The sequence below is a fragment of the Phodopus roborovskii genome, unplaced genomic scaffold (assembly GCF_943737965.1).
Source record: "Phodopus roborovskii unplaced genomic scaffold, PHOROB, whole genome shotgun sequence".
NCBI lineage: Eukaryota > Metazoa > Chordata > Mammalia > Rodentia > Cricetidae > Phodopus > Phodopus roborovskii.
In genome coordinates, this window is record NW_026126173.1 from 15,438 (window position 1) to 41,880 (window position 26,443).

Below are 26,443 nucleotides of genomic sequence, written 5' to 3' on the forward strand. Positions count from 1 at the left end.
AGATTTTTATCTTTGTAAATTGCAAAACTCATTTAAATCCAGTAAATGTATTCCAGTAAACATTACCACAAATAATAATTTAAGGAAAATATTTGTACTTTTATAATAAATGTTTTATGTATGGTGGGTAATTGATGTTTTTATATTTTTAGGCCATGAATATTATGGTTCCTTTCATGTTTAAATATGCTGTAGACAGCCTCAACCAGATGTCGGGAAACATGCTGAACCTGAGTGATGCACCAAATACAGTTGCAACCATGGCAACAGCAGTTCTGATTGGCTGTATGTGTGATTCTTTAATCTGTCTACAGGTGTTGACTTTCTTCAAGAAGGTTTCATCATATTTGAGCAGATGACCTTTTTACCACAAATACAACTTAGCATTTTGGATTTTTATTATTTTATATGAGATTTGTTTTGATCTGTTTTTGAGAATTCTTTGTATGATATGCTTTGCAAAACTTCTGAGCATTTTCCATACTTGAAAAAAGAATAATATAAAATAAGACATTAAATGTATTACCACCACCTTCACTAGTTTTTTTTAATAAGATATCTTTCTAAAAAGGCCAGCTATTTTCTTATTGTTAATATTAAATGTAAGTGGCTAATTAATAAGATATGAATATTAGTGCTTTGTTAAAATATATTCAGTGACTTTGATACACAAATACAATTTGAAAATAATGAAATGACCTTTCAAATGAACAGGGCCCCCATACATTTAAAAGGACACTTTAGAGACAGAAGCAGGGGCTTCCTAAGAGCACTTGATTCTTCAGGATCTAAACCTTTTGCATTTGTTACTTGAGAGAATTGAATTGGATATTGTACATTTATCAACAATGAAGCCATATGGGCTATTCTATATTAAAAGCATTTTAATTGGAAAAGAAATCTTTCAGCATCTGAAATCTTGGGTCAAATAGCACTGAAAGGGATTTATGATGATGGAAAGGTTAGTACCCAGATTAGACGACTTCTGCACTTCTTTTAGTGTAAATATTCTGTATTATATTTATTGGCTGAATTATTTATTCTATGAAGATCTGCTGCAGCCTTGCCACTTACACTGCTATGATTCTAATGTTTCTATGTCCTGTCTACTTTTTTCCTTTGTTGTGTTAGATGGTGTATCAAGAGCTGGAGCTGCCTTTTTCAATGAAGTTCGAAATGCAGTATTTGGCAAAGTAGCCCAAAATTCAATCCGAAGAATAGCCAAAAATGTATTTCTCCATCTTCACAACTTGGATCTGGGTTTTCATTTGAGCAGACAGACAGGAGCTTTATCTAAGGCTATTGACAGAGGAACAAGGGGCATTAGTTTTGTCCTCAGTGCTTTAGTGTTTAATCTTCTCCCTATTGTGTTTGAGATGACGCTTGTCAGTAGTGTTCTGGTAAGTAAAGTGTGTTTTCATAGTAAGCTTTTATCTTGCAATCTTATTAATAGCAAATAAATATTTAAGCTGTTAGCTCTTGCTTACCACAACGCCAGAAAGATTATGCCTGTTATTATTTTTCCCCAGGTGCCAAAGGACTATATCATTTTTAGGCAACTAGATCATTGATTAGTGCCTGTAATGTTCTCTTTCCAAGGATTTTGTATGTCACACATTGGATTGATGTGCTCAGAATATTTAGATTTCTGTTTATCAATCCTAACATGTTAAAATATTGTAATCTTTAAATTCCTTTTTAGGCTTACACTGTTTCAGTGTTAGAATTTGATGGTATAATTGTGGCAGGTACAATTTGACATTCTTTTATTACCTTGATTCATTATTGATTAATGTAACTTATCAGTACCATAGTTTTATAAATATCGTTTGACTGAAATTTGCTGTTGTGATGCTATAAAGTGACAAGAAAAGCAATCTCTTCCTTTTTTAAGTTTTGTTTCTTTATATTGTTTTTAAAGCAATGGTTTTAAGAAGAGGAATATTTTTTATTTATCTGAAGTGCATAGTATCATAATACTTTCAAAGAAAATAATATTCTCTATGAACTTTCCGTTTTGCTAATTATTAGACTAAAATTTAGACTATGAACTGCTATATCCAGTTACAATTTTGATTCAGAATGTAATTAAGCATGGTTCATAATCATCTTATACTAAATTAATTATGTTTGCATTTTAAAAAATGCTGTTTTATTCTATTTTATTTTACATGATAGAGATGTTGCCATTTTTTTTTTTTTTTTTACGTACATGATAAATGTCTCACGTTCCCCATTTATTGGTGAATAATGAAAGTCAAAGACAATTCAGTCACTTCTCATTTCTTCTCTTGACTTCTTTTTCTAGTATTACAAATGTGGTCCCCAGTTTGCATTGGTAACCCTAGGAACACTTGGTGCATATACAGCATTCACAGTTGCAGTTACACGGTGGAGGTATGGTATTTCCCAGAGGCTAGTCAAGGCTTCAGAAATTAGTAATAGTATACTATATGTCTCATGCTGTGTAAATCTTTGTCTTACAGAACTAGATTTAGAATTGAAATGAACAAAGCAGATAATGATGCAGGTAACGCTGCTATTGACTCACTGCTGAATTATGAAACTGTGAAGGTAATCTGTTTAAGTATCTTTTTATCCGCCTTTCACACTGACTGAGAGTTGTTCTGTCATTTAATTTAATAGGAGCTGTAAGAACATGAGATTAGGATAGGATCTCTAGGTGTGATGAAATAAGACTCTTTCATTTTTCTTTTGTTTAGAAATGTTCTCCATCTTTCAGTTTTTATTTTCAAATATCAGAATTTTACCTTCTAAATTAGTTTATAAATGATCATAAACATATGATTAACATCTTGACTACAAATGAATATTAGATAATTCAGTTAACATGCAAGTTCTTGATCCTCTTTTTATCCTTTAGAATGGCTAGCATAGTGATTTTCTTTAATTCTTTCATTCATTTTTGCGTTCCTTCACTTAATTGCTGAGTTCCTCTCATATGCAAAGCACTATACCAAGCAATATGCTACAATGGGGGAAGATGATAGTGTCCTCCTTGACTTCCCATAATTTTATAAGCTGCTAGAGAAGTTAAAATAACTATTCAGATAACTAGTGAAAAGGCATGATAGGGTGAGGGCAGTAGGAACTATGAATTTAAGGCATCAGGTTAAGACTTTGTGTAGAAGGCATGTTTAAGTAAGTTCTAGAATCCAATTTATTAGCTAGTTAGTAAATGTTTGTTGAATGAATTTAGAATATATTGTAATATAATCCATTATTTGCAAACCTTTAGGAATACCATAATATAATGTATTGAAAGTCAATATATATATGTATGTATATATGTTCCTAGTTTTAGTTTGTCAATTTTATACTGTATATAATGTATTGTAATCATATTCTCCCCCAATATCCTTTCTTATCCTCTTCCCATTATCATTTCTTACTCCTTCCTACTCTTGCTGACCAATTTCTTTCATCAAAGTTGAATTTATGTTAGAATCTACAATACCAAAGTGTATTTGTATATGAAGTATAATACAACTTAGACTAATTGCACAAAAGAGTTTATATGTTAATTTGTCCATAGTTACTATTTTATATGTTTATAGTATTTTAATAATGAAAAATATGAAGCACAGAGATATGACGGATTTTTGAAGACATATGAGACTGCTTCATTGAAAAGTACCTCTACTCTGGCTATGCTGAACTTTGGCCAAAGTGCTATTTTCAGCGTTGGATTAACAGCTATAATGGTGCTTGCCAGTCAGGGAATTGTGGCAGGTAATGGATCTATGCTTTATCGCATTATAAATGTGATTATAAATGGGTTAATGGAAGGAATAAGTTATTGTATTAGTTGTAAAGTGTATGTATTAGTTGTAAAGTGTGCTTGGTAAAGCACTTAGCCATTTTCAGAGGATTTTTCTTATCAGAATGTGTTTTCTTGATTGGTAATTCTTTTACTGACTTGCTCATTGAATGAAAGTACTGTTTATTCATTTCATGGGTTTGTAGCCTGATTCTTTAGGAGAATTTTTTAAATTAACTATCTAAACATTTTCCCTTTATGATACCTTTTCAAATGTTTTTATTCATTTGAGATATCAACCTTTTTAGTATCTAGTATTTTTAATTTTTGTTATAGACCTGGAAAACAATGCCATTAATTTACTGTTTAGTTTAAAGGTCTTGTTTTATAATTCAGTAGCTTTCTAGTAGGTTTTTTCATTTATAAATAACATCTGTGCATGGTCTTCATTCAGTGTGACATTAATATGAGATGTATCATATTTCTTGGCCATGATAGGCATTCACTCCAATTTTTAATATGTGCTTATATAAATTTTCCTTTTTATACTTATAAGAAATCTTTGCTTATGCCTTAGAGGGAAAAAAGGAAATATTTTTAACCTTCCACTTCTATCATTACTTTAAAAACCATTCTCTTTTGTATATTATACATAGTATGTTAGGTATACTTTTCCCTTCCCATTCAGTATACATCAGGTTCCTATGTTACCTAATTCATGCCTTCATATGACGTATAACTCGTGTCAGCTTAAATGCTGCTGATTATGTTCATTTAGAACTATGTGTCCTAAACAGACGCATATACCCACAGCTAAACTCTGAGCCAAACTGGGATCCAGATGCAGAGAGGGGACAAGACCAGGCTATAGAAACCCACAGAGACAGCTGACCTGAACAAGGGGGAGCTAATGGACCCCCAGACTGATAGCTGGGAAACCCACATTGGACCGACAGACCCCCTGAACATGGGTCTCTGTTAGAAGGCCTGGAGAGTCTAAGGAACCTCTGACAGTGGAACCAAGATGTATCCCTGGTGCACAAAAGGACTTTAGGAGCACATTCCCCATGGAGGATACTCCCCTAACCTAGTGGCAAGAGGGAGAGCCTAGTCCCTACTCTAAATGACTTGACAGATTTTGTTATTCCCTCCTGGAAGGCATAACTCTCCCTGTGGAGTGGGGAGGGATGGTATGGGAGGGTGGTCGGGGGAATGAGAGGGGAGGAGGGAGGGAGGGAGGAATGGAGGGAGAGGGAACTGTGATCAATATGTAATATAAGAAAAATAAATAAATAAAAATTAAAAATAGAAAAAAAATAACTATGTGTCCTAGAAATTGGCTAAAAAACTCTGTCTTAGGCTGGAAAGTTTATACATTTTATTTCCTTTTCCAACTGCATTATAAGGTGCCCTTACCGTTGGAGATCTAGTAATGGTGAATGGATTGCTTTTTCAACTTTCATTACCCCTTAACTTCCTGGGAACTGTATATAGAGAGACAAGACAAGCACTCATAGACATGAACACCTTGTTTACTCTGCTCAAGGTAGACACGCGGATTAAAGTAAGTAATGTATATAGTACCCTTTAAAAAAACATGGAATACTGTCTCACTAATACTGGGTTGTTCCAAGACAGTGGTTCTCAACCAACAGGGGGTCACATATCAGATATCATGCATATCAGGTAATTACATTACAATTCATAACAACAAAATTGCAGTTATGAAGTAGCAACAAAAATAATGTATGATTGGGGGTCACAACAGCATGAGGAACTGTATTAAAGGGGTACAGCATTAGGAAGGTTGAGAAACACTGATCTAGTAGAATATCCTTATATCACTAGGTTAGATAAACAGTTTCCTCACTGTCATCTCATCCCCAACTCCTCACCAAGAAAATCTTCCCTGGAAAATAATGGCACACACCTTTTATAGCAGAAGCAGGCATATTGTGAGTTCAAGACCAGTCTGGGCTACAAAGCAAGTTGTAGGACAGCCAGAGCTATTCTTATACAGAAAAGCCCTGTCTTGAAAAACCAAAAAATATTAAGAAAAAAGTAAGTCTTCCCAACATCCAAAATACATAGGGATTTCTTACCTGCTCATTTTTCACGTAGTGAGTAATAAAAGTACATACTTGGAAGTGGCCTTACTTCATTTGCATAAACGTCCTTTCCCATATTTTTCCTTTTCTCTGTGTTAATTAAATACATTGTCTAAAGAATTTACTTTAAGTAGTATGTTAAGTTGGTTTTCTTTTTTCACCTTTCTAGGACAAAGTGATGGCTTCTCCCCTTCAAATAACACCACAGACAGCCACAGTGGCATTTGATAATGTGCATTTTGAATACATTGAAGGACAGAAAGTTCTTAGTGGAGTATCTTTTGAAGTCCCTGCAGGAAAGAAAGTGGCCATTGTAGGAGGTAGTGGGTCAGGGTGGGTAATTTAGTTATTTATAAAATTCTACATTATTGACTGATAAATTCTGGATGTGAATTTTTTATCATAATGAGTTAATTACTATACTTAAATGGAGCTTCCCTAGTCACAACAGATCCTGAATAACCTTTCTTCATCTCCAATTTCAGAAAAAGCACAATAGTGAGGCTCCTGTTTCGCTTCTATGAACCTCAAAAAGGCAACATTTACCTTGCTGGTCAAAATATACAAGATGTGAGCCTGGAAAGTCTTCGGAGGGCTGTGGGTGTAGTACCTCAGGTATTTTAAAACAAATATGTTAATTGTGAGAGGGTTGATAGATATATTACTATAATAATTAGAATACAAGGAATCAAACTATGCTAATGAAGTGGGTAATGTTAGACCTTTCATGTGAAATTCTGCTACCAAGAGGAATTATTTTTTTGAGACAGCATCTCACTATGTACTCCTGACTGGAATTCACTACATAAACCAGATTGTCCTCAACCAAACAGACATGGTTTCTAACCATAGTTCTTTTATCAGGTGCTGTGGCCCTAGTCTCACTTTCCTCATTTCTAAAATAACTATTTATAAGAAATAGTTATTTATTATGGAGAACACACACACACATACATATATATGCACCAGACACAATACCCATGGTATAAATGTTCAGAAAATGAAAACTAATAATTTTGAATAGCCTTCAATATATGTTTCTAATTACAAAGTAGTTTATTTACCAACCTCAAGTTTTATGCCTTATTTGCTACTATGCCCTCTTCACTATCAGGCATATAGTGCCTGACTGATAGTAATCATTTAAAAATATTTGATGAGTGATATGGGAACAAGGAAGTAAATTCAAAGTAAAGCCTGATAAAACAAGAAGGAGCAAAGTCTGTGAAGGAGTCTGAAGCTGTCCCTGAATAGTAAAGTACTTGTCTGATGTCCACTGGTAAAGGTGATTCATGAAACAAGTATCAGATCTCTGGGAGAACAGATCATGTGGGGAAGGAAGAGGAGCACTCAGGAGGCAGAGACAGGTGGATGTCTGTGAGTTCGAGGCCAGCCTGGTCTACAAAGCGAGTTCCAGACAGCTTCCAAGCCACAGAGAAACCCTGTCTTGGACCCTCCCCCCTCCAAAAAATGCATCTGACATGCCAACTTTCATTCACAAAAGTACATTGCTGTATTTCTGTTGAACCCCTCACCCCTCACTCAGATGTGGGATGCTTCACACTTAGGTGTATCTGAAGTTGCCCTCAGCGACTCAGCTAACTGAGGCTGCCTTTGCAGTCACACTGAGTCATATCCCTGCTTGTGACTTCAGCGTATTTTTCATGTTTCCTTGTGTGTTCACGTGTGTGTGCGTGTGCATGTGCGTACATGTGCTCATAGGCACATTTGCCTCATGTATGTGACACAGACAATTTGGGGAGTGAATTCTCTCCTTCCATCATGTGAGTTCCAGGGGTGTAACACACATCTGAGGGCTTGTTGACAAGTACATTTACCTTAGCTGAGCAATTTGTTTCTGGCTCTTTTGTATAACTGTTAATAAAGGGTTATTAAACCATATATAGTGGTGCATACCTGTGACCATGGGACTCTGGCAGTGAAAGCAGGGCATCATTGTCATGAGCAAGAAGGTAGGTACACATAGTTAGAATAACAAAAGTTCTGTTTTGTTATGCTGGGGTTAATCACACGAGGTTCACACTGAGTTCCTAACTATGATCCTGAGCCTGCTCACCTGTGTGTTGTATCTTAGCTGACCATCAGGAAGGAAATGCTTATCAAACCTGTAATCCCAGCACTTGGGAAGCTCTGAGAGGGTAATTGAAGTTTGAAGCAACCCAGGCTATAGTGCATTCCAGACAGGTCTGGACCACAGAGTGAAAGTATGTCTTCTAAAGAGCCAAAACAAAGAGTGATCAGACAAGAATATGCCAATTATAAAAGGTCCCCCAAGTGCTCCAACATATGGTACTTCTTTCCTGTCTTTTGCTGAGAATCCCAAATTTTAGTGGATATGAATCACTTAGGGAGATTGTGGAAATTCATTTCTTTTTTTTTTTGTTTTGTTTTGTTTTGGGTTTTTTTGTTTGTTTTTTTTATTTTATATAACCAAGTCCATTTAAATGAAAACAAACATTTTTAGACAATATTTGGGAATTTGGGCGTTGTTCTTTCCAAACTACTTCCTGCTGGTTAGGGGCACTGACATGGGGGATTCAAAGAAGATTCAGAAATCCTGGCTGTAGTCAGGCTGCTTTGTCCAGCTGTTTCAGGTGGTCTGGCTTGATCAAACCACATTAGTCTGGAAGGAATCCACATCTTTTCATTTTCTGTGGAAACAAAAATAGAAATCCTTTTCCCCAGTAACTTGTCCTTGAACTTAAATTTGGGAGTCAAAGCATTTTTTTTTAAATTTAATTTATTATTTTACATGTCGATCCCAGTTCCCTCTCCCTCCCTCCTTCCTTCCTAACCTCCCTTACTCCGTTCCTTCCTCCCTCCCTCCTTCCCTCCCTTTTACCCTCTCTGCCCTCTCACATGCACTCTAACCACCCTCCCCTCCTGTCCCCCCACCCCAATTCCATATGTAGGGGAATGCCATCCAGTTGGGGTCATGTAGATCTGACAGGTCATGTGAAGTAGGGACTAGGGCTTCTCTCCTGTCTCTAGATTAAGGCAGTTATCCCTCTATGGGGGATGTGTTCGAAAAGTCCTTTTGTGCTCCAGGGATACATCCTGGCTCCTCTGTCTGAGGTCCCTTAGACTGCTCAGTCCTTCTGGCTGAGACCCATATTCAGGGGGGCCTGAGTCAGTCCCATGCTGGCTTCCCAGCTATCAGTGTGTTTTTTGCTCCTGTTTCCAACAGGCTTTTTTGTATGCTCTGCTTCTGATTGTGGAGTTCATTGTGAGCCCAGAAACCTGTTTTTTTTTTTTTCTTTTAAATATGCAACTTAAATGATTCTGATAGAGGGTTTGTAAGACTGACTGTGTGCTAAGAAACATTGACCTATACTGTTTGCCACGTGAACTGCATTCTGGGATGTGATTTAATATGGTTCTGTGTTTAAATTTATATGTCTTATTTTGGCCTAATGATTTCACTTATCCTTTTTGAAAAATAAGAAATTAAATTCACAAAGGAAGAAAAGCTGTTTATCCTTATTGAAGACATTAGTAATGTAAAATTAGGTGAAAATGAAATAACACTTTTACCTACTAGATTGATAAATGTAGTTGTTTCATTTTATTCTTTTCTCTTTGGGGTGGCCTGCTACCCAGCTCCCAAATAATCACATGAATGGCTGGCCTTAGCTCGGCTTGTTTCTAGCTACTTTTTCTTAAATTATCTGGTCTACTTTTTGTCTCTGGGCTTTTACCTTTCTTTATTCTATACACCTTTCTTCCCTTCTTACTCCGTTGCTAGTTTGTAACTGTGTGGCTGAATCATGATGTCCTCCTCTCCTTTTCTCACTCCTCCCTCTCCTCTCTTTTTCTCCTATTTATTTTCTCTGCCTGGCTGCCTCACATGTCCTTTCTCCTGCCTAGCTATTGGCTGTTCAGCTCTTTATTACATCAGTGAGGGGTTTTAGGCATACAAAATAGCCTAGCTTTACTGAGTTACACAATTGCAACATAGAAAACAATGCAACATACCTTTAACTAATATTCCACAGCAGATAAAGACTTTGACAATCAGAATATCCAATTTAGACCTAATTCTATAACATGGGCAGCCTTGCTCTTCTGAGGGAAGAATATGGCTTTCATCATAAACAAATTCGCAATACATATAAAGTTCTGGGAAAGTATTGTAATAAGTATGGCCCTAGGAAATTGTAGTTAGAAATTAAAATATACAATGTTAACTACAGCATTATTTATAATAGTTAAAGATGGATACACTGTTAATATCTAACAATAATTGAATGCTTGAAGTCTTATAGGTTTAAGTGACATGTAGTCATTTTTTACAGAAAATGTAAGAAAATTTATTAGTATATGAAATGTTCCAAAATTCTAAAACATGTAGTCATTTTTAAGCATTATATTTTTTCAAATTATATTATTATTGATGTTGGTTAACATATGTGGGGCATGTAAATCTTTGCAACCCATGCATCCTGGTGCTTGAATAGACCAGAAGAGTGACTTGGATTTCTTGAATCTGGGATTAGCGATGACTGTGCCTATGTACCGGAAATTGAACCCAGGTTCTGCAGAAGTGCAGCCAGTGCTCTCAATCAGTGAGCCATTTCTCCAGCCCAGCATTACATTTTAAAGAACTATCATGAACAGTATCTCAATACAAAGTTTGCCGAAAGGATTGTTGTGGAATATTACTTTAACTATGCATTTGTTTATACTGCACTTGTTTAATTATGTAAATATGGGTTGCATTTGTTTGCCCTGCGTTTATTTAATGATATAAAGATTGCCTCTTTAAGGCACCTGATTGGCCAAAAAAAACCTGAATGACAAATAGATAGGCACTAGAGGGATAGGCAGGGCTGGCAGGCAGAGAGAGTAAGTAGGAGAAATCCAGGCTCGAGAGAGAAGAGAACTAAGGAGAAAAAGAGGGAAATACCCGGAGCCAGCCATAATACTTGCAAGTATAGAAAAACTGGAATAAATACCAGAGTATTAATGTTTTTTTCTAGGTGATAAAGTTAATATATTATTTAGTTTCTTAAATTTGTGGCATATGTATGTATTATGTACGTACGTGTATGGTACATACCATGTTATATCATACCTACAGATAGTTCTGTGGTTACTTAAAGAACTAAATTAACAATTGCATTATTTCATATAACTACCCATATGTAGTGTTTGACAAAAGTATTTAGCAAAAACCTTGAAGAAAGTTCATTTGTGTTTTGTTTTGGGAGATAGGGTCTCTGTGGTGTAGGCTAGCATCAAGCTCATGGTACTCCTACTTTTGACTCCCAAGTGCTGGGATTACAAAGGTGGGCCATCACACCTGTTTAGTTAAATTTTATTTTATCAATTTCTGTTATTATGTCTTTATACTTTTAAAATTTTATATAATGAACATATACATATATATCCATGTGTGTCTATGTAATCTGCTTCAGGATGCTGTTCTCTTCCATAACACTATCTACTACAACCTTTTATATGGAAACATCAATGCTTCACCAGAAGAAGTATATGCAGTAGCAAAATTGGCTGGTATTCATGATGCAATTCTTCGAATGCCACATGGATATGACACACAAGTAGGGGAGCGAGGACTCAAGCTATCAGGTGATCAAAGATTTTTAAATCTGCTTGTATATTCTTTTCAAACCAATTTGTTGGCACTGTTTATATTATTGATGGAAACTCAGGTGTATCTGTATGATCCATAACCTTTATATTTAAGGCAAGTCAAGACTGTTACTCACCTGGAATATAATAAAAGTAGAGTTAAATAGTTTAGTCCTGAAGAACATATCTCTCATCTCATTTCCTAGGGGTGGTTCAGTTATCTAGACATTCTTATACTTTGTCCTGTTCATTTTCTTACCCTTCTTAGTTATCTGTGAAACAAATTTTGAGGCCTGTACATTTCTATGTAAATCTTTAATCATGAGGTGGTATGCTTAATGATAACCTTAAAGTGACTGAATTTTTGAATAATTCATTTATATACAAGATTGATTAATACACTGTGTATAGCTCCTGTGCCAAATTATTTATGAGTAAATGGGCCTACTGTCAAGAAATTTGTTGTCTATTAGAAATTTTTGATTTAGGTTAAGGGTATTTTAAGCAAAGATTTTCTAGTTAAGTTATTCTTTAGTCATAATTTAGTAATAGATGTTTTATCATTTCAGTCTGCCTTATAGAGGTTTATATAATTTGCCATTACAGTTAAGAAAAGGTAAGAGTCAAGACCATGTTGGGGAAACCCACAGAAACAACTGACCTGAGCAAGTGGGAGCTCACAGACTCCAGTCTGACAGCTGGGGAGCCAGCATAGAACTAAACCAGGCCCCCTGAACATGGGTGTTAGACTGCCTGGGCAGTCAGTCTATGGGGCCTCTGGCAGTGGAACTAGTGTTTATCCCTAGTGCACAAATGGGCTTTGGGAGCCCATTCCTTATGTAGGGATACTCTCTCAGCCTAGATACATGGGGGAGGACCTAGGTCCTGTTCCAAATGATGTGTCAGATTTTGATGATCCCTCATGGGAGACCTCATCCTTCCTGGGGTGGGATAGGGAGTTGGTGGGGGACATGGTAGGAGGGAAGGAGAGGGAACTGGGATTGGTATGTAAAATAAGATTATTTATAATTTAAATAAAAATTTATTTAAAATATATATTTGGTATATACTCTTATTTGGGAAATGTTATGAAATAACAGCTTGTCTCAAAACATCCTAAAATACTAGCAGATTGGGACCTTTTTATGTTAAGTCATAAATTAGATATTCATGGTTTCATGTCTTTAAGTTTTCTAGTTTCAGATATTGCATTTGTCTTTTGCTTTGTTGATTCTTTGCTAATGAATTTTTTCTAAGGTTGTTACATATTGAAATATGTGTAATAGAAAGTAACATGATAAACATGTTTCTGGTAAGAACAATTGGAATCAAACTTGTTACTTCTCATTTTTATTCATTTCACTGACATGAATCAGAGATTCATTAAGATTGCATTTGTATTCGGGGGAATTTAGTTTGTCAAAGGATACCATATTTAGACTCAGACTGAACAATTCATAAAATGATGAGTGATAGAGTTTAGGTAAATGTTGCAGGTATAACTTGATAGTTGTAATCAACAGAAATGCTAGAAACAGAATATTCATTCCTCTATTATGTTTCCTTAAATTAAAATCTTTCTTTTCCAGGAGGAGAAAAACAGAGGGTAGCAATTGCAAGAGCCATTTTGAAGAATCCCCCAGTCATTCTCTATGATGAAGCTACTTCATCATTAGATTCAATAACTGAAGAGGTAAGTGACAATGAAAATAACAAACCTATGTTTTACTTGGAAGCTTCAGTACAATGTCTGTATTACTTAGAGCACCGGTTCTTAACCTTCCTAATGTTGTGTCCCTTTAATACAGTTCCTCGTGTTGTGGTGACCCCATAAAATTATGTTCATTGCTAATTCATCATTTTGATACTTTTTTGAGTTGTAATGTAAATAAATATCTGTTATGCAAGATATATGATGTGTAACCCCTGTGAAAGGGTTATTTGACCCCCCAAAAGGGTTGCAACTCACCGGTTGAGAATCACTGGCAGTGTTTTGAATGAAGTATTAATAAAGTAAATTGCCTAACCCTTCTTTCCATATGGCAAGTGTTAATGAATACTACAAAAGCAGGTTGCATTGAACCAGGTAATGCATTGTTACACCTGTTCACAAATGTGCTTCCTTTTGGAAGTGTGTGATATCCTATGCTATTATTATATTACTCTTGCATCTTGCAAAGCTGTACATACTACCCAACATGCTAGTGAGGGGAGAAAGTTTCAGTGACTGCCTTGTATTTTAGTGTTCCGTAATAGAAGTCATGTAAGTGACTGACACAGTATATACCAGAATGCCTTTAATTTACTGTAGAAGTGCAAGTTAGGACTGGTATCATTTGTATTCATTTCACAAAAGTGTATCAGCAAGATTTCTGTGACAATGATGTCATGATACTACCCCAGCTATTAATTACATTGCATCTTATATGACATCTTTACATACAAAAGTTGTAGCAGCAATGATAATTTCATATAGGTTAATCTGCACCTAAAGATAAGAAAACGTTGCCATTTGCTCCTTTTCACTGAGTACCTGGTATAAATCTAATGTTAAGGTAGAGGTCTACTTTCAGCTTTACAGGCAATATGATAGACTATTTATATATGTAATTAAATTTTAGGGAACATTATTATTTTATCGGCAGCATACTTAAAACAGTTCAATGTAGATTCTTTTGAGAATTACATTTTTGAGTGAACGGCCTATTTATGAGAAATTCATACCTAAATATATGTCCTACAAGTTACAAACTAACGAGATAAAATTTGTAACAGCAGTTTTTGAATCACATAGCATTATTATATCAGAAAAATATAACCCCTTGAGCATGTACAAAGAATTCCTCAGAGGAAGAAGTTTTGATAGAAATCACTGAACCCTTCTAATAGTTACAGGAAAGTCAGAATTTAAATTTTTATAGGTAAAAAAGGAGAGAGACTCTCTGCAAGCATTAGGTTGATCATTAGTCTGTCTTTGTAAAACATAAGGTCTCCTTTTAAGAAAACAGTCTGCTCCCATGTGGGAAGCCAGTGAGTATATCCCCATTACCCACACTTTCTCTAGCCAACTGTCTTGTTTAGGCCCAGGTTTCTAAAGATAATTGAATACATATGTAAATGTCTTACACTTTATAGGAAGAATACAAAATCTGATTAATAGATTGCATTAAGAGCTCAAAATGTGGACATGCACACCTTTAATTCCAGTGTTTAAGGCCAATCGAATCTACATAATAAGTTTTGTACCAGTCTGTAAATTTTGAGACCCAAGAACTCAAAATGCTTTTGGGGAAAAGGGGGCTTTCTCAAGTTAAAAGTAATTGGATGTGTTTTGCCTTTGGACTAAGGAAGAACAAATGTTCATTCATGTTTTCACACTCATCTTTCTTTGAGGGTTTTTTTTTTTTTTTTTTTTTTTTTTTTGTATTTTCTCTGCTTCCTATGACTTGAGTACTTCCTCATTTTGTTCTCATTGATAAGATTATATTTGACTATGCTCCTCATATCCCCAGATTTTGTCTTTTTTAAAACATAGAAAATATATCCTTGTCCCATGTATTTTAATGACATGCTGCCTATCTAAATGATATTTTTTATTACAGCTTACTCATGTTTATTTCCTAATTGTCTCTGGTTTTTGTCTTTTTAAATTTATTTTAATAAGTATTAGAGGTGAATATTTAGTGTTGATACAAATTCCTAAATTCCTTTAGGAAAGATAGAGTTGTTTTAATTTGCATTAACCTAATGAGAGCTCTGGTTTGGTTCTCTCCTATTCTTGTCAAACTTATAGACTATTCTTGGTGCCATGAGAGATGTGGTCAAGCACAGAACTTCTATTTTCATTGCACACAGATTGTCAACAGTGGTTGATGCAGACGAAATTATTGTCTTGAGCCAGGTAAGTGATGAATTTTAAAAGTTACTATTCATTGCTGCTCTGCCTTAATTAGAGAAGTTTCTTTCTGCAATGATAGGCAGTGAATGCAGGGACTCATGGCTGCTCCAAGTGCTGAAAATAACTGACAGTTGAGTGTTCAGCCCTAAACATCAATTTATACCATTCCCTCTAATACTTGGGGAACATGGAGGAATGACTTGGGGTGGGAGTTGAGAGAATAATAAACCAGAAGACAGGGAGAAAGGCTGTGAAATGTGTTTTCTGGGTTTGCACAAGACTGAGCTAGTCAGCAGTCAAGTCCTGAATACAGGACAGAGTCAGAGGGCCATATACTTTTCCAAGGAACTATTGACTACTTATAGATTCTGCGAGGGCAGTCATTGTCTTCACTTGTGTACCCTAGGAGACCTCACCAGACTCTGTGGCTATTTCTAAACCAATGGTCATATAGGCTGTCCTGGTAAAAATTAGTGAATCACAAAACAAAAGGACATGAATGTAAGCAATCCATGTATAGGCAGGAGCAGGTTTAACAGGGGTGAAAGGAAGACAAGATTAACTCATCAAAGAAATAGAAGCCATAAAGAGGAAAAATTATAGAATTTGAAGAACATAGCTATAGGTACCCAAAATTTAATTATTACATCTAATAAAATATTACAGAATGTATATCTTTTAGATGAGATTCTATCCTAATAGTATTCTGGTTTTAGTCACTTTTGTAGGAAATAATGCACAAAATTTTAGTACTTTATTAAAGTACTAAAAGCAAATGTTTAATCAAGAAAGTATTAATTCTTTAAGATAGAAGCATATTTTCAATAATTATGTATATAAAAATAATTTTTCTTCATTCATTTTTGCCCTGAATAGATCTTTGCACAGTGTCTTTGATGTATTTTTTAATTGTTCATGTGCTATATATACCTTAATGTCTTAAATCTTACAGTAAAATGAAAAGCATCATTTTTAAACATGACCACTTATATTTTGTTTTCCTTATAGGTAAATTTTTAAAAATACTGTTTTATCACTTTTGAGGGAATTACTATATAAGTTTACTATCAAAATTTTCTCAGCATTATTATTGTGATTGGCAATTCAAAAGTTTTAGTGATTGTCCTTTACTCCTTTCTGTAAGGATATCTTTCCCTTCACCTCTTAGTGCTTGTTCATTCCTAACACTATTCAGTTTTTCATATCACATTCAGAGCCTTTTCCATCATTATCTTTGTCTTCTTATCAATACTTTTTATTCTTTATTGTTTTGGAAGCCTGTATACTGAGAGTTAAGAGATAGGAAGCAGTTCTGTGCTTTTTATAGTTTGGGTTTGACTTTTTTGTGATGCTACAGATTGAACTCAAAGCTTTCTATGTGCTAGCATGTGTTCTACTGTTGTACTGTATTCCCAACCCAAGAGGTTTTTTTTTCATTCTACTAAAAACTTAGACAGTATTCAGTACTGTTATGTCTGTATCCTTTGTTCTATAAGGGATTTGTGTGCCTGTAACTTTAAGTGTGTTAGCTTGTTCATAAATGTTTACATTCAGAAAATAAACTGTTTTTCCCAATATGGTTATACAGAATACCTTAAATGGTAACTCAAACCTTACTATATCTTTAATATTCAAGAATCTGAAATAAAATTGGATATTTTGTGGTTTTTAAACTAAGCTTACCAATTGTATGCAGCCATGCTCTCAGCGCTTTTACTCAGTAATAGAAAATGTTGAAATTTCTTAACAAGTAATTCATTTACATATGTTGTGCAGATATGTCATAACATTGCCCTGTGCATTTTAAATTATAATTACAATTAATGTATTAACAATCTGTATCTATATGAACTTCTTGGTATTTTTATTTGTTGGATACGTGCTTAATTATGTGACCTCATTTCCAACTGGTGGTCTGTCTGTCACCTCAGCATTGTCAAAATTTGGCTATAATATTTCTGATTGAACATGGAAGATTAGACACACTTATCTCTCCTCTTCCATCCAAACTAACATGATAGTGAAAGAATAAAATGAGTATGAGTATAAATCAACAAAGATCCCAGAAGAATTAATATTGGACAAAGAATATAGGCAAGATGTTAAGTAGATAGATTAGAAAAAAATTTGGATACTATAATGTGCCAAAATAGAAAAAAAAAATTAAAAAGTGACTTGATTCACACTGTAGAAACCATAAAATGGCTCAGAATTAGAGGCATCAGGGTATTGTGGAAAGTGAAGGTGAGTATGAGGCTGAAAATATCATAATTTATATTTATGTAAGAAATAGATGCTAGGCCTGTTGACACAAACTTGTAATCCCTTCTTCTACTAAGCTGCGCGTAGGCAACTTAGTAAGACCCTTCCTCAAGATAAAAATATAAAAGAAGTGGTAACATGTGTGAAGCCCTGGGTTCAATCCCCATTGCTGTTAAGACAAATTTCAAGGCTTTTTCTTACCCCTTATAACCTGGTTTTTCTCCCTCCCAGACTTAGCAAGAAGTTTACTAAACAGTTGTTTATTTATACCACTATTTTCCTTTATCAGCAAATAATGAGGGTTCTTCTCTGGGCTGCAATAGGATGGCCAGGTATCCAAATGATGAACCTATCACAAATCGTGCCAATTGAAAAGGCCATTCCCATGCACACAACCTCCAGTTATCCTTGTATTGTTTCATCCTTTGGTATTAGAAGAGAATCACTGAAGATCTCTAAAGCAAACAGAATGAAAGGGGTTCAATAAACTATATAGACAATGCAAAGAGCTGTAAGAAATATTTTAAAATGTAATAGAAGTCATGAAAAACAAAACATTTCTAAAATAATGACAGGTGCTATTCAAGAAAAAGAAAGGAAGCATATGTCATGATTTCCGTGATATATTATTGAATGAAAAAAGTGGAGTGCGTTGAATACCATCTTTTTTAAGAAAGAAAAGGGGAAGAATATATGTATATGTGCTTATTTTTCCATAGAGAAATTCAGGAAAGATAAATAGAAACTAAAAGAGTTGGCTGTGTACAGTATGGAGATGAAAAAGGTTTGCAAGACATGAACAAATAAGATCTTCCTGAACATATGTTTACATTTATTTTGCTTTTGATCTGTTTTATATATTAATATTTTTTATACACACATGTGTGTGCATGTATTATGTATCTATGCACAGTCCCAAACATATTGACATAGTATGAAAGCAGAAAGAACATTACTGTTTGATGGGATGAAGAGGACTATTTGGAGGGAAGCATGTGGAAGAGAGTAATACACATGTATTAGTAAGTCCAGCAAAGCTCTTTATTTTGTGTACTAACTGAAAACAGAAAAACAAAATAAATCAAGGATACAAAAACATAAAAATTAAACACTAACAGGAAGCAAAACTGTCACATTAATACTACACAAAAAAGAATAGAACCAATCCATGTAATTTTTACATAATAGCCAATTATTACTCTTATTAAATGTCCTAATTTTTTCTCTGTTGCTATGATAAAACACTGACCAAAACCCACTTAGGGGAGTGAAGAATCTATTTGGCTACAAGTTACAGTCTGTCATTGAGAGAAGCTAAGGCAGGAGCTGATACAGAGGCCATGGAGGAATGCTGCTTACTGGCTTACTCCTCCTGGCTTGCTCAACCTGCTTTCTCATACAGCCAAGGATTACCTACCCATTAATGGCACCACCCACAATGTGCTGGGGCCTTCCATATTAGTCGATCAAATAAATGCTCTCCAGACCTGCCTACAAGCCGATCTAAGGAAGCATTCTTTCAATTCAGGTTCCTTTTTCCTGTCCCAAGCTTGTGTCAAGTTGACCAAAAAAAAAAAAAAAACCCTAACCAAGATACTAAATATAGATTATAGTATTATATTTATATCATATAACCAGGATAAATTTCTTTTAATCTATCTACTTAACAACTTCCCTGTGTATTATATAATACACAAGTGTATTATAAGCATAAATAGTCCAAAGGAAAGAGGTGGTAATTTTATGGAAATACCCATTTTGAAATTATTTTGTATGCAAGACTGAGCAGCATCTTACTTGTGAGAAGAAAGTTGCAAGTAAACAAAATCATCAAAGGAAAGGAGGACTCTCACAAGGTTATGTTTTAACAGAATTATCCGTATAAATTTCTTATACGAAAAGTATTCTGTCTACTACTGAAAAAGCCTGGGAGCAGAGAAAATCTAAAAGTAATGAGCATTCCCAGCACACAGATTTTTGGGCACTAAATTACTGTTTCTCACTAAAAGGAACCAAACATTCTTCGATAAAAGCTGATCTGGGGCAGGGAAACTAATGAACACATGTCACAAGGACACAGTAACCACTTTGAATGACCTCCCACTGGCCAAATGTGGGATAATTAGAGCAGTAAAATGAATAATGGCACTAATGAGTTGTAACATACTGAATAAAAAACTAATTTCTACATCCATGATAATACTTTTAAAACAAGAGTGCCAAGGGGGAAAGAAGAGCCCTTCTTTAAGGATACCACCAACCAGCCTATAGAAGGAATGATAAATTTAGAAATTCAGAGTTTACAACCACAATTGTAATAATTGTTCTAGAAAACAGTCATCCACAGCTGAATAAAACTGTTGAGGAATAGATTATGCACTCAGTTTGAAAGTAAAATCCATAGATTATTTAATAATTACAAAGATAAAACTTGATGCTTAAGTAGAGAAATTTTGTGGATGCCCTTAAACACAAGATCAAATTTCATATCAGTAATGGAACAAACTGACGTCCTTGCCTCCTGCTGTGATGATGCATTGAAGACATACTACCCTTTTTAAATTCTTATTTTCATTTTTATTTATGTGTGTATGTGTGGGTCTGTGGGATATGGGGGTTGTGCACATGACTTTAGTGCCAGGAAAGGCCAGAAGAAGGTCTTGAATCCTGTGAAGCAGGACTTTCCAGGCCATTATGAGCTTCCCAAGGTGGGTACTATGAACCCAACTCAGGTCCTCTGAAACAGCTGAGCCATCACTGGCACCACATGACCTAATAATCAAGAACAACTAGGTAAATCCAAACTGAAGGGCAGCCTTTATTAAAAAACAAAACAAAACTACAAACCATTTAGATCTGTACATTGGAGAAAGACAGAGAGAGTATGGATGCAGGCAGTATTTTTGTTACTGTTCAGACCACAGCTCCTTTGCATTGTACTCAATAAACTGTTCTTTAAAAGGGAAAACTACTTAAAGTCAATGTATTGGTTTTCTTCACATCCTAGATGGAGAAAAACAAAGGATATTACTATAATTGCTGAAGCATATGTTAGATAAGAGTATCATGTCATTGACAAATTTCTTGGGTATAATTATGCCAGGCATGGAAGATTATCGCTTACTTTTAAAAGATATATAGTAATGAAACATTTAGGAGTATAATATAATTGGTATGCATATATATATATATATATATATATATAAACATTGATATGTATATAAAACTCATTGTTTAACAAAAATACTATGATTTTATAGATAGGTAAAATATCCTTATTTTACATATATGTATATGTATTTACATACATATATATGTACATATATATGAGAGAAAATAATTACAAAGTGAGACAAAGCAAGTATGGAAATGAAACTAAAAAAATCTCCCATCATATTTAACAGTAGCCATCAAGATACAAATTAATTCTGGATCAGAGTTTGGAATCCATGCCAAATCAATGAAAGCTGTGTTTAATAGGCATTGTTAACAAGAAGAACTACTGGAAGATGTAAATTTCATCTTCATGAAGTCTTCTGTATTTCATGAAATTTTACTTCAAAATTCACATGGATTTAACAATATTGTTTTTAAATCTTTTAAATCCTTATATAAATAACAATGCTTTTGATTCGAGCATTTGCTGATTACAGAAAATATCAAGTTTTTAGGATTTTAATCTTTTTCAGAATGAAAAATAAAACAGTAAAACTTTATTTCTCTCTATGTAAAATGATGTTTGTGGTATTGGGACTCTCCATAGCTTTTGTTTCCTGTGTGTGAGTGAAGAAGCAGTTTTTCTTACTGGGGCGATTGATGAGGAATTAGAGGAGCTATTTTAATGAATACAGATCCTTCAAAATCTTTCCTTATAAATTACTAGATAGTTTTAGGTATTATGCTGGTTAACTGACCTTACTCCACATATACCTTGTCTTTACTTTTTAGGGAAAGGTAGCTGAGCGTGGTACCCACTATGGTCTGCTTGCTAACTCTAGCAGTATCTATTCAGAGATGTGGCATACACAGAGCAGCCGTACACAGAACCATGATAACCTTGGATGGGGTGCAAAGAAAGAAAGTCTCTCCAAAGAAGAGGAAAGGAAGAAGCTACAAGAAGAAATTATTAACAGTGTGAAAGGCTGTGGCAATTGTTCGTGCTAAGGCACACAAGACATATTTCCTTGTCTTTTTGTTGTCTTGTTTGGTTTTGGAGTACACATTTGCACTAAGGCAAAACTAGTTCATAAAAATGCAAGTAATACATTCCCATTCCTTTAATCCTATTAAATAAGACATATTTCAAGGAGGATTTGATTTTTATGTCTTTCGAAATCTTTTGAATGTGACATCTATAATTATCCCCAAACTATATTCTTATTCCTGCCCTGATTATACTCAGGGTATAATGTTTTTGTCATTTGATTTTGCCCTGTAACTGGTTTTGAAGTCTGATACCCATTTGCTATCAATAGCCAGATGAAGTAAAATGGTTTCCAAATTTATGTTTCCTTCTTTATGCTGACACGTTGTAGGGAGAGTGCTTTTTTTTTTTTCTCTTAAAATTAAATAGGAAGAAAAAGAGAAGAGTGAAGGTTTTTTCTCTTTCCTCCCTCCAATTATAGTTCCATGCCAGTCTGAAAATTAGTTTGCAAACATATTTAAAGTTGGAACTTATCCAAAATAAATTGTATTTTTACTTTGGACATTTTACTTTTGAACACCTACAATAAGGGTTTTTATTATGTCCTTTTAAGGAGGATTGGTGTATAGAATATTTTAATCACCCCTGCAACTCTTCTCTAGTAATTGGAATGTTATTTTTACCCCCAAGTTTTTGTTTTGGTCCAAAATTTATTAATTTTTCTTTAAAGTCTCAGAAACCTTGATGTCATTTGAGAGCTATTACACTAGGAATGGTCTCCAAAGCTTACGGAGTTAATAGTCTTTCCGATTACTGTCTTAAATGAACTGCTTTTTCTATCCGAAGTTATACAAAGAAGTAAATAGGATGTTGTATATCCACACATGTGTATGTCTGTGTACATGCTAATAATACATGTATATAAGTCAGTGTCTGCTTAAAATTATTAAAAACGTTTGGTAAATAGAAAGGGATTCCATATCTACGTATACCCTTAAGATGACCAGATCTCTTAACCTATATATTGACACTTTAAAATTGCTACATTTATTGTAAGGCGTTTTTCTTACTTATTCATAATTTAATGAGTCCTGTTAAATCTAATGTCAAAAAAAGACTAAGTAATATAGTCAAGTTTTACTTAGAAAAACATTTTACCTGTTAGAAATAATTACTAAAATGATGATACACATTCACTTAAAAAGATGTTCTCTTAAGTTAGGCATTGTGCACCTGGAGTCCCAGCATCAGGAGACTGAGTCCAGGAATTTGAGTATAGCCTGGGCAATATACTGAGATCCTTCCCTTAATATTGAAAAAGAAATCAAACAGTTCTTCTCTTGTCTCAATATGAATTTAATTTGTATGATAATACCCATTTATTTTGAAACACATGTGTATCTCACGAATGGCCACATAATCATATGTAATGTGGCTTTATTTCTCAGGAAAGGTCCTAAACTGCTTGTTACATTATGGTTTTAATGTGTTTTAAATGATAATTTAGTGTGGGAGAGATTAATATTTTTTGATTTGTATTATTGGTATGGTAAATAAATATCTTCTGTTATATAATAGTTTGTTAATCTGAGGCCAGTATTTCAGTTAATCTTTGATACCAAAGTAATTTTTGCAGGATCTTGATTTTAAAATCGATGGTAACACTGCAGTGTGTCGTGAACTGAAAACTGGGTTTTGTTTTGTTGATATTTCTTGCTTTCAAGATGTAGGTAGCAGTTCTATTTTCAAGGGGGAAGAACCCTTTGAATAAATCAGTTAACATTACTGCAGATGTGATTATAGTTAGGTAAAAATTTTGGTTCGTTACTAATTTCTACATTTGCATCAATACTGATGAAGATGATGGAACTCAGTTACACAGACAACCAGAGTGTAATTATCATTATTAAGAGTTCTTGAAGTGTACATAGCAGTGTTCAAAGTAAGTTACTTTGTTAGATAGAAGGAACATTACCTCCAAGAAAGTAGGGATATTTTCAGGATAGGGATAATATTCCCACTAAGATGTTGAAACTATTTTCTTTTCATATGATTGCTGGTGGTACCTAGGCAGTTGTAGTCATTAACCTGTTATTCAACTATCAAAACTTAAATTATCTGAAAAAGACAATTAGTATAGAGGCCATAACCAAGTCTTTCCTTTTAAAAACTACATAATCTTTAGGTGGTTCTATAGAGGGAAATAATAGACAGATGACGAAAGAGAAGCTTCCTGGAATGATTCAGTCATGGGAAATGCCAAGAAAAGGGCATTTAATTATAATGCACTAATTTTACATCACAATATTACATAATTACACAAAAGGATAATGTGTATAAAATTTTAAAAATCAGTATTGCAGCAATGCTTTTAATGTATTGGGAGGAATAATTTTAAAATTTGAGCTCTGAAAATAGAGCAAGATAATGGGGGTTCATTTCTTGCATCGCTTTGTTTTAAGGATTTAAAAATTTATTTTCTTCCTAAGGAAATCCCAGTTTACAAAAATTAACTTGAAGCCAAGATATTTGGGATCAAAAAACTGGGCCAGATGCCTTACTGATCGTCCTTAACATAGAACTGTCTTGTTGTGCAGATGGCCTCATTTGGAAATTTTTAACATCCAAGCCAGGGTCACTTGTGATAATCAGGGAGACTGAACATGAACAGTCTCAAGATAGGCATACCTCTGCAGGGATTTGCACCTTTTATATACCTTAAGATGAACAGCCTGACTTTCCCTTCTATGTTGACAGATCGTTTTTTAAAACTTGTTTTACTCTAAAGGCCAGGCATTTGAAAACTGTGTGATTCCTTGTTTCTAGATCACTTTTTCCATACTGCCATCTTGTTCCTATCCTTCCTACTTTCTGTACATATCACCAAGTAACAACACTTTCCGTATATATTCCTAATTCTCTCATCTTGTAACTTGATTACAGGATATTCTGTTGTGAATTAGCAGTTAAAAGTGTTCAATTATGTTTGAAATTACAGGTTGTGTTAATTATAGAAAAATTCCTTCTTTTCTCTTCCCTGGATGTAAGTGTATAGTAAATCACAAAATTGAGTGAGACATTTTGGATAAAGCTGATTACGACAGAGCATCTCAGCCAAGGGTTCACCTTACCACAAATCTCTTGTTTATAGCAGCCTGTGCAGATAATCATTGCTGAATAAACATGCTGTCTTTGTGCCTAGAAATGAGTGTCTGATGGACATAACTTTTCTGCATGCTCAGGGAAGCTGACATTTTTGTCCCTTATACACTTGGAATAAACACAGGTAATTACTAAGCACTTTGGGAATATGGCCTTGCAGCTTTAGACAGCAGGTGAAAAACTTGGCATTTTTTCAATGGGAAAGTAAATGTTTGCAGAGTTCATAATGTAGGTAAAATGGTGACAAATTATAGTGGTTTTATTTATCATTAAGCTGTCATATTTTTGATGGCCAGCCAGTGAAAAGTCCCTAGTTTCTTACTTGTCCCCAGTTTCTCAGTTGTAATGATTTGGAGGGGAACCTTGGGGTGGAGAAATGTCTTGCCTGCATTTTGATTAGCTAGGTTGAATTGGAAATGAAGTGTGTGCTCTAATTAAAAACAGATTGGAATTTTTTAAAAAAAAATACAGATTGTTTCCATATTTCATGTTCTCATATAGCTACAGTAAAACATTCGCTGATGTCTTTCTGTTCCTTTTTCATGGGGTTTTAAAGTTGGAAGGGGTTTCAAGGTCATTTAATTCAGTTTTTTCTCTTTCTATAAATGAGGAAGCTGAACTTCAAGGGAAAGCACTTCGCTAGAGGCTAAGCAGGAATGAAAACCCCAGTTGCTTATAATCAATTCTTGTGTTCTACCACATTTCCACTCAGAAATCACATTTGAAGATAAGTTTAAGGCTCAGAATTGAGAATGGAGAATTAAGGACCTCCTCAGGCCCACTCCCCAACAAAGCAACAATTTAACTGCTTTTTAAAAAGTTGTTGTAAGGGCTAGAGAGATTGCTCTGTGGTTAAGAACACCTACCTGCTCTTTCAGAGAACCAAAGTTCAGTTCCCAGCACCTACATCAGGCAGTTAACTCCAGTTCCAGAAATACAGCACTCTCTTCTGGCCTCTGAAGGCATTTATACTCACGTGCACATACCCACACAAACACACATGCATGCACATAATTTAAAAATATGAAGAAATCTTTTTAAAATCTATTTGAAAGAAAAATAGTCTAGTGAAAGCTGAAAATGTTCTAAGGGCTTATATGAAATGGAGAAACATTTAAGAGGGTCTAATCTTAAGAATAACAAGAGACTGTGGCCTTTAAGAAATGTTATGTTCCATATGCTCTATGCTGAAAGCTCTACCCAGGACATTCTGCTCTGAGCAGGTGTGATAAAGACATGTCGTGGGGGTACATGGAACTTCCTCATCACTCAGTTCCCAACTTGAAGCTACAGTTTTCCTCTGGAATTGAGAGCTGCCTGCAGTTTTTATCTACATCCCGTATTTTCCCCTTTAAGTGTGTCATAGCCCATTTTCTGCTGCTATAGCAAAATATGAGCAAGTAAGCTATAAACATTTGAATTTTATTTGGCTATAGTGCTAATCGTTTGGTGCCAGCATCTGATCAGCATTTGAT

The 26,443-nt window shown here is 34.6% G+C and overlaps 1 protein-coding gene across 1 annotated transcript; it reads left to right on the forward strand.

The window, feature by feature from the left end:
- Nucleotides 1–131: 131 nt before the first annotated feature.
- On the forward strand, nt 132–25,011 carry LOC127218562 (iron-sulfur clusters transporter ABCB7, mitochondrial). The gene is made up of 12 exons (XM_051179570.1): nt 132–285; nt 1,132–1,400; nt 2,309–2,397; nt 2,487–2,574; nt 3,579–3,753; nt 5,188–5,345; nt 6,059–6,222; nt 6,375–6,504; nt 11,328–11,499; nt 13,092–13,195; nt 15,296–15,403; nt 21,611–25,011. The coding sequence occupies exons 1-12, from the start codon at nt 156–158 to the stop codon at nt 21,824–21,826; spliced, it is 1,803 nt and encodes a 600-aa protein (XP_051035527.1). The 5' UTR covers nt 132–155; the 3' UTR covers nt 21,827–25,011.
- The last annotated feature ends 1,432 nt before the right edge of the window (nt 25,012–26,443 follow it).